This window comes from Sus scrofa, chromosome 16 (genome assembly GCF_054392235.1).
Source record: "Sus scrofa isolate SSC_HxYL_T2T_F1_AM1 chromosome 16, Sscrofa_HxYL_maternal_Yorkshire_Landrace_v2.0, whole genome shotgun sequence".
NCBI lineage: Eukaryota > Metazoa > Chordata > Mammalia > Artiodactyla > Suidae > Sus > Sus scrofa.
The window spans coordinates 18,073,526-18,087,036 of record NC_139398.1 but is presented as its reverse complement, the minus strand read 5'-3'; the positions used below and the strand labels follow the sequence as shown (position 1 = coordinate 18,087,036).

The 13,511-nt window shown below is 41.9% G+C and overlaps 1 protein-coding gene across 4 annotated transcripts in view; it reads left to right on the top strand.

Annotated features, from left to right (window-relative positions):
• Window positions 1-13,511, top strand: part of MYO10 (myosin X) — a 238,328-nt gene that overhangs the window by 128,628 nt on the left and 96,189 nt on the right. The window contains exons 5-9 of one of the 4 annotated variants that reach the window (XM_005672397.4): window positions 1,734-1,868; window positions 3,620-3,744; window positions 4,232-4,245; window positions 4,353-4,437; window positions 5,026-5,129. The exons of 2 other annotated variants lie outside the window; for them this stretch is intronic. In XM_005672397.4, the coding sequence (XP_005672454.2) occupies window positions 1,734-1,868; window positions 3,620-3,744; window positions 4,232-4,245; window positions 4,353-4,437; window positions 5,026-5,129 (463 nt within the window). The remainder of the gene's footprint in view (window positions 1-1,733; window positions 1,869-3,619; window positions 3,745-4,231; window positions 4,246-4,352; window positions 4,438-5,025; window positions 5,130-13,511) is intronic. One more of the 4 variants, XM_085001727.1, reaches the window with a different exon arrangement.

Sequence of the window (13,511 nt, the reverse complement as noted above, 5' to 3'; positions counted from 1 at the left end):
TGGCTGGAATCCCAACACCTGCCCATGGCCAAGCACCCTCTCACCTGCAGTGCCCAGTAGGGCACCGTGTCATCTCTGACTCATTTCCTTCCTTTGTTATATGTGCTTAATCATTCACCATGTTTTCTGCAAAATTCCTTTCATTGCCTCCCAGCTCCTGGCACTCAGTTGGGGCTGCGTTCCTAGGACGTGCGGGGGCCTCCTCTGTTTATCTCACCCCTTGAGCAGTTATGAACCTGCTACCACAGATAGTGTTACCAATCATATGCTGTTACTTCTGCCGTTGGTTTGCTTTTCTCTTAAGTTCCCTGCCTTTTCCCAGCTTCTCCCCGGAGTACCGAGCAGCCTGCCTTCCTTGCCCCAAATTGATTGGTTTCTCCTTCTACATTTCTTGTCTGCATACCCTTGCCTCCATCTCCAGCCCAGTTGTCCTTGTCTAGGACGTGACCGTCACACACATAGATCCGTAGCAGGTCTCCCTAAGGAGCCTCGGTCCTTCTGGAGCATGACCTCAGAGCCATGTTCCTCATGGGTGACCCTGATTGGACAGGGTCCTTGCCTTCCATCTCCCGAGGTTGCCTCTGAGCCATCAAACTTGGTCCTTTTGCCCTTTCTCCGCCATCTCTGATCTGGGTCCAGCTGACCTAACCAGCATCTAACCCCTTTACACCCTGAGCTCCTCCAGCCTCTGTGCTTCTGTTCACGGGTTGCCTGACCCCAGATCCTCCCACTTCTGCTGTGCCTGGCTGTTGTGTGCTGTCCTTTATGACACAACTTAGACCTCATTCACTTCTCTCATCGCCCCCCTTTACCCCCAGGTTGCTTTTGTTCACGTTTCCTTAATCATCACAGAAGTGTGGTCTCTGCAGGACCTTGGACCCAGACGCACCTGCTGTTCAGTTCTGACACTCAGCTGCTGCCCCCCCCCCCTTGTGGGATTTTTGTGGGAATAAAATGCCTAAGTGTGGGTCCAGCACCTGCAGGTTCATTCCCTTGTCCCTTCAGTATTAATGAATGGTTGCATTTTGTGCATATTTAGCAGAAAGATCATAAATATGCTCATTCATTTCACAGATATACATTCATTTAACAAATATTTACAGACACTGTTGAAGGGGTCTGAGATACTTTACAAACAACACTGGGGGGTTCCTGTTGTGGTGCAGCAGAAACAAACCTGTCTGGTATCTCATGAGGATGCAGGTTTGATCCCTGGCCTGACTCAGTGGGTTAAGGATCCAGCATTGCCGTGATCTGTGGTGTAGATTGCAGGCGTGTCTCAGATCCCGCGTTGCTGTGGCTGTGGTATAGGCGGGCAGCTACAGCTCTGATTCGACCCCTAGCCTAGGAACTTCCAAATGCTGGGGTGTGGCCCTAAAAAGAAAAAAATAAATAAAGAAAGAAAGAACAAAACACTGATCCTGGTCCTTGTAGTGCTTAGCTGCCACCAACGGCACTATCCGTCTTACTACCTGAGCTCATTAAAGGTGGAACCTTCTATTCCCCCTCGCATGCTAAGAGAGGCATTGCCAACACCGAGGCTGTGTGCCTGGCAGAAGGAAGGACCCTTACCTCCTGTATCTCAGCATTTTGATCTCTTTCCCACTGTTTGGGAGTTTTTTGGTAGATGGAATGGAGTGATATTGGCCAAGCTATGTTGTAGGGGTGATTTTTGTTTTGTTTGTTTTTAAAATTCTACCTTGAAGCACAAACTTCTGCGTTTTGTCTTTCAGTGGTGAAAGCGGGGCAGGTAAAACCGAAAGCACCAAGTTGATCCTCAAGTTTCTATCAGCCATCAGCCAGCAGTCTCTGGACTTGTCCTTGAAGGAGAAGACGTCCTCTGTTGAACGAGCTATTCTTGAGAGCAGGTATCTCTCCGTCGTGTTTCTCCTTTCCAGCAGACAGGACTCACTTCCCTCAGCATTTGGCTTATTTAAGGAGTTAAAACTCTCTTCTTGGAGTTCCTGTTGTGGCACAGTGGAAACGAATCTGACTAGGAACCGTGAGGTTGCGGGTTTGATCCCTGGCCTTGCTCAGTGGGTTAAGGATCCAGCGTTGCTATGAGCTGTGGTGTAGGTCATAGATGCAGCTCGGATCCCGCATTGCTGTGGCTGTGGCATAGGCCGGTGGCTACAGCTCCGATTCGACCCTGAGCCTGGGAACTTCCATATTCCTTGGGTACGGCCCTAAAAAGATAAACTCTCTTCTCTTTTTCTTGACCTGGCTTTCACCATGCCTCAAGGAAGAGTCCCCACCTGCATGTCAGTTCCTTGGAGGAACCACATGAGCTGAATGGCATCTTTATAGCCTCCACGTGGCAGAAGAGCGATGACAGGTCAATGGCAGTGACCTCAGAGCTATGAAAGAGGGCTGTGCTGTCCTATCCTCTAAAATTCGAATTAATGTTTGTAATTGCACAGTGTCTGGTTGGTGCCCTGTACGAGTTTAGCACCAAGACGAGCTTTACATGTCCTCTTATTTAGCAACTAGTCCAGGAGTCAGCAGACTCCAGCCTGATGCCCATATCCTGCAGCCTCTTTTGATTTTTTTTTTTTTTTAAGCTCTCAAAATTTATTGAAAATTGTGGTGAAATGGTATGTTAAATTGCATGACATACCCTGTGTAACTGGAAATATTTTTCAGTGTACAGCTGAGTGGCATTAAGCACATCCACACTCTTGTGCAACCATTACTACCATCTGTCTCTAGAGTGTTTTCATAGTCTTCCTGCAGCCTATTTTTATAAATAAAACTTTATATAGGAGTTCCTGTTGTGGCTCAGCGGATTGTAAATCCGACTAGTATCCAAGAAAATGCAGGTTTGATCCTTGGCCATGTTCAGTGGGTTAAGGATCCCGTGTGGCCATGAGCTGTGGTGTAGGTCGCAGACACAGCTCAGATCATAGTGGCTGTGGCTGTGGCTGGCAGCTGTAGCTCTGATTCAACTCCTAGCCTGGAAACCTCCATATACCACAGGTGTGGCCCTAAAAAGCAAAAAAAACAAAAACAAACAAAAAAAACCCCCATTAAATAAGTACATAAAACTTTATAGGAATGCAGACACACTCTTTAGGGTATTATTTATGGCTGCTTTCAATCTGTAGTGACAGAGCCAAGTAGTTGAAATGGTCCATGTGGCCTGCAAAGCTAGAACCATTTATTCTCTGGTCCTTTACAGAAAAAAATGGCTGACCCCCAACCTAGTCTGACCACATTTTACGGTTGGAGGAGACCCAGGGAAGTGAGATGGGGACATACAACACATGGATGAAATTTCTAGGACTGAGACTTTTTCAGTTCCTGGAATTCAAGTGGGGCCTTTTTCTGAGCAACCCTTGGCTTGTGTGTATAAGCTGATGTGTGCAGAGCCCAGCTGTCAAGGTCTCCTTGACTCTGTGTAGCATCCTGTGCCTGGACAACCAGCTGTGGGCTCTGTCCCTCAAAATGGACATTGTAAACCCATTTCAGCAAGTGCTGAGAAAATCTGGCTCTTCAGTGGCTGTAAGTCCCTTTGATTTCAGACTCCTCTTATAATTGCTTTGCTCTTGGTGAGGGATGCGATCGCTGGTTTTCAGTCTCTCCGAAGTAGCACTCACTGCTGTCCCGGCTTCTTTCACAGCCCCATCATGGAAGCCTTTGGCAACGCCAAGACCGTGTACAACAACAACTCCAGTCGCTTCGGGAAGTTTGTTCAGCTGAACATCTGCCAGAAGGGAAATATTCAGGGCGGGAGAATTGTAGATTGTATCCTGTTTCATTTTAGGTTTTGTCCATAGTATGTTGACTGTCTAAGCAGAAACTGTTCCTTCTTGTCTAAGGACAGAATGTGAAACCTTCCTGGTTGTACCTAGTTGCTGCTCCATTATTATTGTGCTTGACTTGTTAATTATTGTGGGAGACGAGGAACCATCTTTCTTTGGGGAACCTCTGATAGCACGTCCCTAATCTGAAGAATCGGACTCCTCTTCCAACATCAGCTCTTTGTTGTTTGAGACCAAGTCTGTCAAATAGTTCGATACTTCCTAGGGCACATGTATCCTGTTCGAAATAGGATTTTGATAAACTACTCTGTGTTTTGTTTGCTTATCTTTTGGCACTGGAAATCTCCATGTCCAAGAAAGAGGGATCTGTAATGATTTGGGTAAGAAAGAAAGAATAGAAAACTAAAGATGCGTTGAGTGTGCCACATCCTTGTTTTGTTCCTTGACTTGCCATTGCGTTTCACATGAAGATTTATTAGAAAAAGTAAGTAAATGTGATGTAATTTACCGTCTCTTCTGCAAGAACAGTTTTTGGCAATTACTGGTTTGTGTTCATTATGCAGAGGAAGCATCTCTGATTTATCTTCACAGAACCGAGTAGTAAGGCAAAACCCCGGGGAAAGGAATTACCACGTATTCTATGCGCTGCTGGCAGGGCTAGAACACGAAGAGAGAGGTGAGTGGATGGGACAAGTAGTAGAGACAAACGTGCTAGCAGCTCATTTTCACTTTAAAAACCATCTGGAAATGAGAAGACATCCATTTAGACTTTGTTGACATTCCACCAGTTGAAAGGAAGTGTATGAGATTAACCAAGATGCTGCATTCATTTAGAGCCAGATCATGGAGAGGGAAAATCTTCCATAGGGAAATCTTGAAATGTTTGGTTTGTTTTGTAGTCTTTGTTCTTTTCTGATTTAAAGGATATTTGTGAAAAATATACCGTATATTACAACTGGTTTTCCCTTTAAGTCACACCCAAAAGAAGCTGATTTCTGAACATCTGGTGTTTAAAAACAATCTAAACATTTGGTCTTCATCAGTTTTTTCTTCAGTAATGTTTTCCATCCCATCTAATTTAATAATTCTATTTTCCCTAGGTGATGGTTAAGAGAAAACATTTTATCTTAATAGTGGATGATTAAGAGCATGGAATTATCTTTGTATTTTATTTTTCAAAGTTGCAGGGTGACCACTGTTTTCAGTTTTGTCTGATCTTGGCCAGTCAAGGACTGAGGTTGTGTTTTTCTTTTCCTTTTTGTAGAAGAATTTTATTTATCTGTGCCAGAAAACTACCACTACTTGAATCAATCTGGATGTGTAGCAGACAAGACAATCAATGACCAGGAATCCTTTAGGGAAGTTATTGTAAGTAACTTTCCTGTTTTCCTTTATTCAGGGTGACCAAAAAGAAAGAGGGAGCCAGCTTTCATTTTCTGTTTCAAAACAGTTTTGTTTTTTTTTTTTTAATAAAAAAAATAATCACATCTCAACTGCTGTGCAAGAATCGGTCCTTTCTTCTTTTTCCAAGTCATGGAAGGGAATCCTCTCTTTAGAAGATGGGTGAGTGTCTGACATTCAGGAGATGAGTGGTTGCCTTGGAACATCATTTAGAAAAACAAAACAAAATCACAGGCTTGGTAAAGAGCAAGCGGATCCTGTTTTGGAACTTAGAATTAAAAATTTTTTTTGGATAATTGATCCTGTAGTTAAAAACAAATAAACCAGGGAGTTCCCATTGTGGCGCAGTGGAAATGAATCCGACTAGTCCCCATGAGGATGCAGGTTCAATCCCTGGCCTTGCGCAGTGGGTGAAGGATCCAGCATTGCCATGAGCTGTGACGTAGGTTGCAGATGCGGCTTGGATCTGGTTTTGCTGTGGCTGTGGTGTAGGCCAGCAGCTGCAGCTCTGATTCAGCCCTTAGCCTGGGAACTTCCACATGCTGCACCTGTAGCCCTAAAAAGCAAACAAACAAACAAACAAAAAACCCCAAACAAGCAAAAAACTCCAACAGACCAGGTGACCATTCAGGTTTCATCCTGTCCTCATAGTCTAATCCTGGTAACCAATTCTGATTGCACATGAGTGGTCCTCTTAGGACTGCAGTGTAGACCTGAGTGGTCTCCTGCAGTTCTCAGATATCCCAACGACTTTGTTGTAAGGTAACTGCATTTAGGAAGCCCAGTCAAGGAGCATTATCAACAGCCACTCCCCTGTTTGAGTATGGCTGATAGATTTTGTCAGTGTGGTCTCAGTTTGTTTGCGAGAGCCCTTACATCAGCAGTTGGATACAGTGGATGTGAACGCAGCTAACACTAACTGAACTTGGGCACTTACTGTGCGGACTGGCCATCTCTCTGCTTCTAAGGACCCTGGGAGGGCAGAACTATGGTTGTCTGTGTACTATGACTCAGAGAAGTTGGTGACCAGCCTAACCACACTCAGCACCTAATAGAGCCTGTATCTAAACATAGTCCAGCTCCAAATCCCAGACATTCACCAAGAGTCACTCGGTCCCTGATTTTGGTGCACCCCAGACCTTTCTAGTGGTCAACAACTCTCTCTTTTTCATTGACTCCTCGAGATTATTCCTAATGAATGCCCCATGGAATGGAATCAAAGCATGTTTTTAAATTTTTAAATTTTACTGGAATATATATGGCAAAGTATATTTTTTAATGGGTATGTATCACCACTTTCCCACATTTAATGTATGTATCCTTAAATTGAAAATAAAATTAAAAACAGACTAGGCTAGGAAGCTCCCATGTGGCGTCATGGGTTAAGGATCTGGTGTTGCCGCAGCTGTGGCGCAGGTCGCAATGGCAGCTTGGGTTCATTCTACGGCCCTGGGAACTGCTATGTATCTCACAGGTGCAGCAAAAAAAAAAAAAAAAAAAATAGAACAAAAACAGACTAGGCTATAATATCATGACTGTTGTCCCCTTGGTTTTCCTTGTAAAGATGTCACATTCTGCCATTTATAATGTAGAGGGCTGTCTCTGTCATCTCTCCTTTCTTTAACCTGTTAATAAAAAGCCTCCTGCTGACAGCACCTTTGCTGCATACCTACCTGAGGAGGCCTGGGATTCGGCCCTGCAAGTTGGATTTTATGAAATGTTGAAGTCTTCTTTCCCAGTTTTATTTTGAGAACCTAGACTTCCCTCACTACCGAGCTTTCTCCATCCACTTTGCAATAGATGGTGGTTGTTCCTGGTGACAGACAGACTCCCAGGCATCCAGGTGGCAGTGTCCCTGCAGGCCCATGATGACCAGCTCACTGGCTACCACGGTGTACCGGGCAGCCTGGCCTTCCCTGGTTCTGGAAGAGCCTGGGAAGGGTGCTTCGATGGCTGCTTCTGGGGCATTGTTTTCTTTTTCTTTTTTTTAGGACCATTCCTGAGACATATGGAGATTCCCATACTGGGCGTCCAGTCAGAGCTACAGCTGCCAGTGTACACCAGATCCTCAAGGCAACGCCGGGTCGTTGACCCACTGAGCAGGACCAGGGATCAAACTTGCAACCTCATGGTTCCTAGTTGGATTCCTTTCCGCTGCGCCATGATGGGAACTCCTAGGATATTGTTTTCTGATTCCGAATTGTTTGCCCTTTCTCTTAGCTATGAGGAAACTTTTGGAGCTTGCCCTGGTTTCAGTCATTTCTAGCTTTTCTTTCTTTCTTTCTTTCCTTTCTTTTTTTTTTTTTTTTTTGTCTTTTTGCCTTTTCTAGAGCTGCTCCCGTGGCATATGGAGGTTCCCAGGCTTGGGGTCTAATGGGAGCTGTAGACACGGCAATGCGGGATCTGAGCCGCATCTGCAACCTACACCACAGCTCATGGCAATGCCAGATCCCTAACCCACTGAGCAAGGCCAGGGATCGAACCCACAATCTCATGGTTCCTAGTTGGATTCGTTAACCACTGAGCATGACGGGAACTCCCTAGCTTTTATTTCTAAATTGAAATCATAGGGGTTTTTTTGGCATTTGAAATTTGGTCCTTTGATGAAAGGTGAGAAAGGGAGAAAAACGTGTATGTGAAATTGACATAGTGAATGTACACAACAGATTTAGAGGATAAATGAATGTACACAACAGACTTATGGGATAAATGAATGTACACAACAGACTTATAGGAATTCTGTTTATAGATTCGTAACTATTTACTTTGCCATTGCTTTTTAGTGTTGACCCTTTAGAAAAGTCAATGAAAACTTAGCTGATGTTTGTTGAAATCAGGAGTATGTATTCTGCTCTTATTTAACCTTCTTGGCTCGGTCTAAGCAGTGCAGTCAGAAAAGAAACAAAAATAAATGTACCACTTTTCAGAAAGGAAAAATATTCTTTTTATAAAAAATGAAATTCCCTCCTCCAAAACCTACAAGAATCACGAATTGGGGAATCGTTAAATTATTCCTTATATTTGTAAAGAGCTCTTTCAGCTCACCAAACACATGCTCACATATGTTTAAAAATATTGAAAAAGTTGTTCTCTTAAGTGAGGAAGACATGAAGCAGCACTGTATAATCTTTCATTTGAAAAGTAAGTGTATAAGCATATATATATCATGTATATGGAGTGATTATATATGCAGAAAAAATATTGAAACAAAATATTCCAAAAATACTATCTCACAAGGCAGAATTCTAGGATTTTATTTTATTCTTTATCATCCTCTCTGTTATGTTATTTTTGCAAAGACTAGGTCAGCTTTAATGATTACATGATTATTATATGGTTACATCCCCAAAACATAATTTCTTTAATATAGGAATATAATAAAGTATCATTATCAAATACCAGCCAGGCTATCTTTCTGCCTTGCCCAGCACTCTTTAACCAAGAATGACACAAATGGTTAAACAGACAGTAAACTCTTGGCTACAGTTGATTTTATATTGTTTGCATGTTTAAGCATCTCCTGTGTGCCAGGCGGGCCCAGTTCTAGGCACCAAGGAGACTGCAGTGAACAAACTACATATGATTTCTATGTTATCTAGTGAAGAAATAAAGACAATAGGAATAGCTTATACTTTTGTTTTATAGTGTAACTTTTGTTTTATAGTGTAATTTGTCTGCTTCCTTCCAAAATCAAATACGATTTAATTTGTATCCTCATACTTTGATTCCGTAAAGCTCCTTTTCCCAGAGGTTTTGGGATTGAAGGAAGGGAAGGGACTACGTTCTCTTGGGACTCAGGGACCTTTAATGGAGAGAAATTATTTCTGTGAATTATGTATGAGAATGTCACCCATGGTTTGGATTTTCAGCTATTAAAAAAAATCATTATTCTTTTTATCAACTTTTAATGTCAGTATACCCTGGCCCTAGGACCTTTTAAGAATTTTGCTTATTTCATTGAGGACTTATGTAGAATTCTTCCTTGTTACCAACTGACATAAATAGGTATCTGTGAGGGATCCTGAGCTGTTTTAGGGGACCTGGTTTTTCCCTGGGCAGAGATGATGAACATTTGTGAAATTTCATAGTCTTTTTTTGTAGTCTTCCAAATTGTGCTACAAATTGTTGAGTCAGGAGGAAAAGCTATTTCAGCTATTTTTATTGCCTGCATTTGAACCACCAGAATGGTGGCTGATGAAATGGGGGGGGGGGTAAACAAGAGTCTTTGATAAGTGCTAATTGCTTCATTCTTGGACTCTGCAAATATTGGAATGTCAGTGGCATGCCTGGCCAAGGACCAGGACTGGGGTTTCCTGACCATATACGCCTTACTGGCTATACTCGAGGGTTTTTAATGGTGTGAGCCCATGTGTACATATCCACAAGTTCACTCGTGAGTCAGATCTTATTAAGATTTAGAGGGCTGACTTTATACCTCAATTTTGCCACATTTGAAAACATCAGTCTCTTTCAGTGTTGGATAATATGGGCATATAAGCTAAGGTTATATTATAAAATAACATAGTCTTGCCTAATATAAAATTACATCGTAAATTATCACATGGTTCGTGATATGCCCAGCACAGCCTCCTGTCTCAGCATTTTATTCATTCCATTTCTTCAGGATTCACCAGAGATCCTTTGCTTCCCTGAACGTCATTCTCTCCCCCCACCAAGCAGATTTACCTTTTGTTCCTTAAATTTGCTCCTCTTCTCTCTGTCCCTAGAGTGACAAGCCTGCCTTCTTCCTTCTGTCCTTGAAGGTTGGGATTATATCACGTGTTTGTCCCCTCCCCCGCCCCAACACACACTTTCACAAACACCTGTTTTTTTATGTGCTCCATAAAGAGTTTATTGGAAACCCTTCCTATAACTTTGTGCCAGTTTTGTAACGAAATTGCTGTGTAGCACTTCTGAGCTAGACTGAGAATTTCCCAGGGTTTTGAAAGTCTTGAGCCATATCGTTGAGAAAAGAAGATGATTATAAGAAGGCTACTCTTGCCAAAGGGGTGGAGATGCTCCTAAAACGATTGTAAATAGGACGGTAGGAGGCAGCGAAAGGAGCCTCTCGCTAGCAGTTTTAGCGCCTCCGCCCACACTGGCAATAATTGGTTGCAGCCATTAAATTACCTCTTGGTATAATGAATGCAGTTTCCACTTTATACCACACTCCTGACGAGTTAACTAAGTCACTTGAGAGTGAAGAAGTCACACATTTGTTCATATTGGAGGCACATTTTATTCATTTGCTTTCAGATCTCCATATGTAATCTTTGTGTGTGTTCTCAGAACTTGAGAATTTTTCCTCACAGAGCATCTTCTGCTATTTTTCATTTCACAGTTTGAAATTTTCTGCTACTGTGAGCTTATGTTTTGAAGATCTTTTTTTTTTTTTAAATTTCGACAAGTATAGAAGAGATTTTTTTTTTTTAATTGAAATATAGTTGCTTGGAGGTTCCCGTGGTGGCTCAGCAGGTTAAGAACCCAACTAGTATCCATGAGGATGTGGGTTTGATCCCTGGCCTTGCTCAGTGGGTTAAGGATCTGGTGTTGCCACAAGCCTCAGAGAAGGTCACAGACATAGCTCAGTTGTGGCATGGCTGTGGCTGTGGTGTAGGCAGGTAGCAGCAGTTCCAGTTTGACCCCTAGTCTGGGAACTTCCATATGCCATGGGTGTGGCCCTAAAAAGACCAAAAGGAAAAGAAAAGAAATACAGTTGCTTTACAATATTGTGGTAATGTACAGCAAAGTGATTGAGTTATATGTGTGTGTGTGTGTCTGTTTCATATTCTTTTCCAGTATGGTTTGTTAGAGGATATTGAGTATAGTTCCCTGTGCTCTACAGCTTGCTTATCCATTCTGTGTATACTAGTTTGCATCTGCTAATCCCAAACTCCCAATCTTTCCCCCTCCTCCTTGACAGCCACAAGTCTGTTCTCTCTGGAAGAACTTATTTCTTTAGTGTTATGTAGAGTCCAGGTAGGTGACTTAAACAGTGAAGATTCTCATTTCTGTGGTCATTCTAATATGACATTAGAAAAGTTTTATACATTAGCGTGGAATAGGTCTTGTAATACATACAGAAAACTTTAACCTTAGAAAGAGAAAATATTAACTTTGGCACAGCATGGGTGCTTTATAATTATTTTGTTGAAGTCTGATTTGGTTCCTACCACTGTTTTAAAAGTCTTAGGTGTAATAAATATTCTGTATTTCTTAGCCTTATTTCTTTGCATTTAGAATAAGTAAATTTGAATAGTTATTTTGCTGTAGACTTTTTGAGATTGATCAGCACTTCATTCATAGTCTCTAATCTTTGCTTCAACTTCTGTCTGTACCCACGAAACAGTCTTCTCTCTCTTGATTAAATAATTCATGGTCTTTTTAAATTTTTTATAGTCTACTTTATTGCGTTATAATGTATATTCAATAAAACATTCTCATATAAAGTGAATTTGGGGAGTTCCCATTGCGGCTCAGCAGGTTACAAACCTTACTAGTATCCAGGAGGACACGGGTTTAATCCCTGTCCTCGCTCAGTGGGTTAAGGATCCAGCATTGCCGTGAGCTGTGGTGTAGGTCACAGACCCGGCTCAGATCTGATGTTGCTGTGGCTGTGGTGTAGGCCGGCAGCTGTAGCTCCAGTTCGACCTCTAGCCTGGGAATCCCCATATGGCACAAGTGCAGCCCTTTAAAAAAAAAAAAAAAAAAAGTATAGTGAATTTTGAATTTATGTACCTTTATATCCACAAACTAAAGGACAGTTCTATACCCTAAAAATTCCTTGTCCCCCTTCCTAGACAATCCCAGCCTACCCCCCAACCCAGCCCTAGGAAACCACTGATCTGCTTTCAGTCACTATAATATAGATTTGTCTTTTCTCAAGTTTCCCGTAAATGAAAGCACACAGAATCTATTCTCCTGTGTCTAGCTGCTGTCACTCTTCCAAACTGCATGTAACACAATTATTTCTTTTTTGTGGTAAGTAGAATCTCATTGAATAGACAGCAGTTCATCCATTCACGCATTCACAGTCTCACTTGTTACAATAAAAATGTGTCAGCAACGTTAAAAGCATGATCGAATGTAATGCTCATTAGCCCAGCAATAGTAATAACATTATGACTGTCTTCAACTTTGTAAGTTTTTTTCCTAACCTGTTTTTCTTAAAAAATTATGTGGAGTTCCCATCATGGCTCAGTGGTTAACAAACCTGACTAGCATCCATGAGGATGCAGGTTCAATCCCTGGCCTTGGCTCAGTGGGTTAAGGATCCGGCATTGTGGTAACTGTGGTATAGGTCTCAGAGGTAGCTAGGATCTGGCGTGGCTGTGGCTGTGTGTAGGCTGGCAACTATAGATCTCATTCAACCCCGAGCCTGGGAACTTCCATATGCCGCGGGTGTGGCCCTAAAAAGACAAAAGACAAAAAAAAAAAAAAAATTAGTTAAAAAATAAAATTTTTTTTACTTTTTACCTAAACTTATAATAGTTTCTATATAATGTTCATAATTTCCTTTAAAAGCTATACGCTATTCTAACAAGTTCATTTACTCTGACTTGTCTGATTGTAAGCCATCTAGAACTCTTTTCCTCTGAAAGTTAGTTAGGATAACACGATAGTGGAGTTCACTTGTGGTGCAGCTGGTTAAGGCTCCAACGTCACTCTGGCATCTTGGGTCGCTGCTGTGGTACAGGTTCAATCCCTGGCCCGGGAACTTCCACATGCCTCCAGCACAGCCAACAAAGTTTTTTTTTTAAGGTAATACTATAGTGAATATTTTACAAAACATTCTTTGCTGTTGAAGTTTCCTTGGGACAAATTTCCAGAATTGACATGAAGGAAAATTACATAATTTTTTTTTTTCCTGTTGTGTCCTTAGAATATAATAAAGGTGGATGGAGATAATAAGTTCCTAGACTTTGGCTTCATTGGGCCTGATTTTGAGTCTTGGTTGCGGAACTCTGAGAAAGTTAGTTAACCTCTCTGAACATTATGAAATGATGTACGTATGTGGCCCAGAGCAATGCTGCCCCATACTCTTATTCCAAAGACATCATACTGATTTATGGTTCCAGCGACCAGTGCATAAATACCCCTAAATACACCCACTTGGAGTTTATCACTCAGAAGTTGAATAGAAGTTTCTCATTTTCTTTATCTTGTACATGTTTGATTTCCAGGAAGGAAAACATTTCTCTGCAGATTTGCATTTCCTCTTCTAAGAAGTGCCTTTTTATATATTTATTTATTTATTCTCATTTGTCTCTTAAAATAGCTATTGCTCCTTGCCTTATAATTTTTGCTTGTAATTCTGCTTTCCTGTCTATTGTTTTTGTCCTTGGCTTT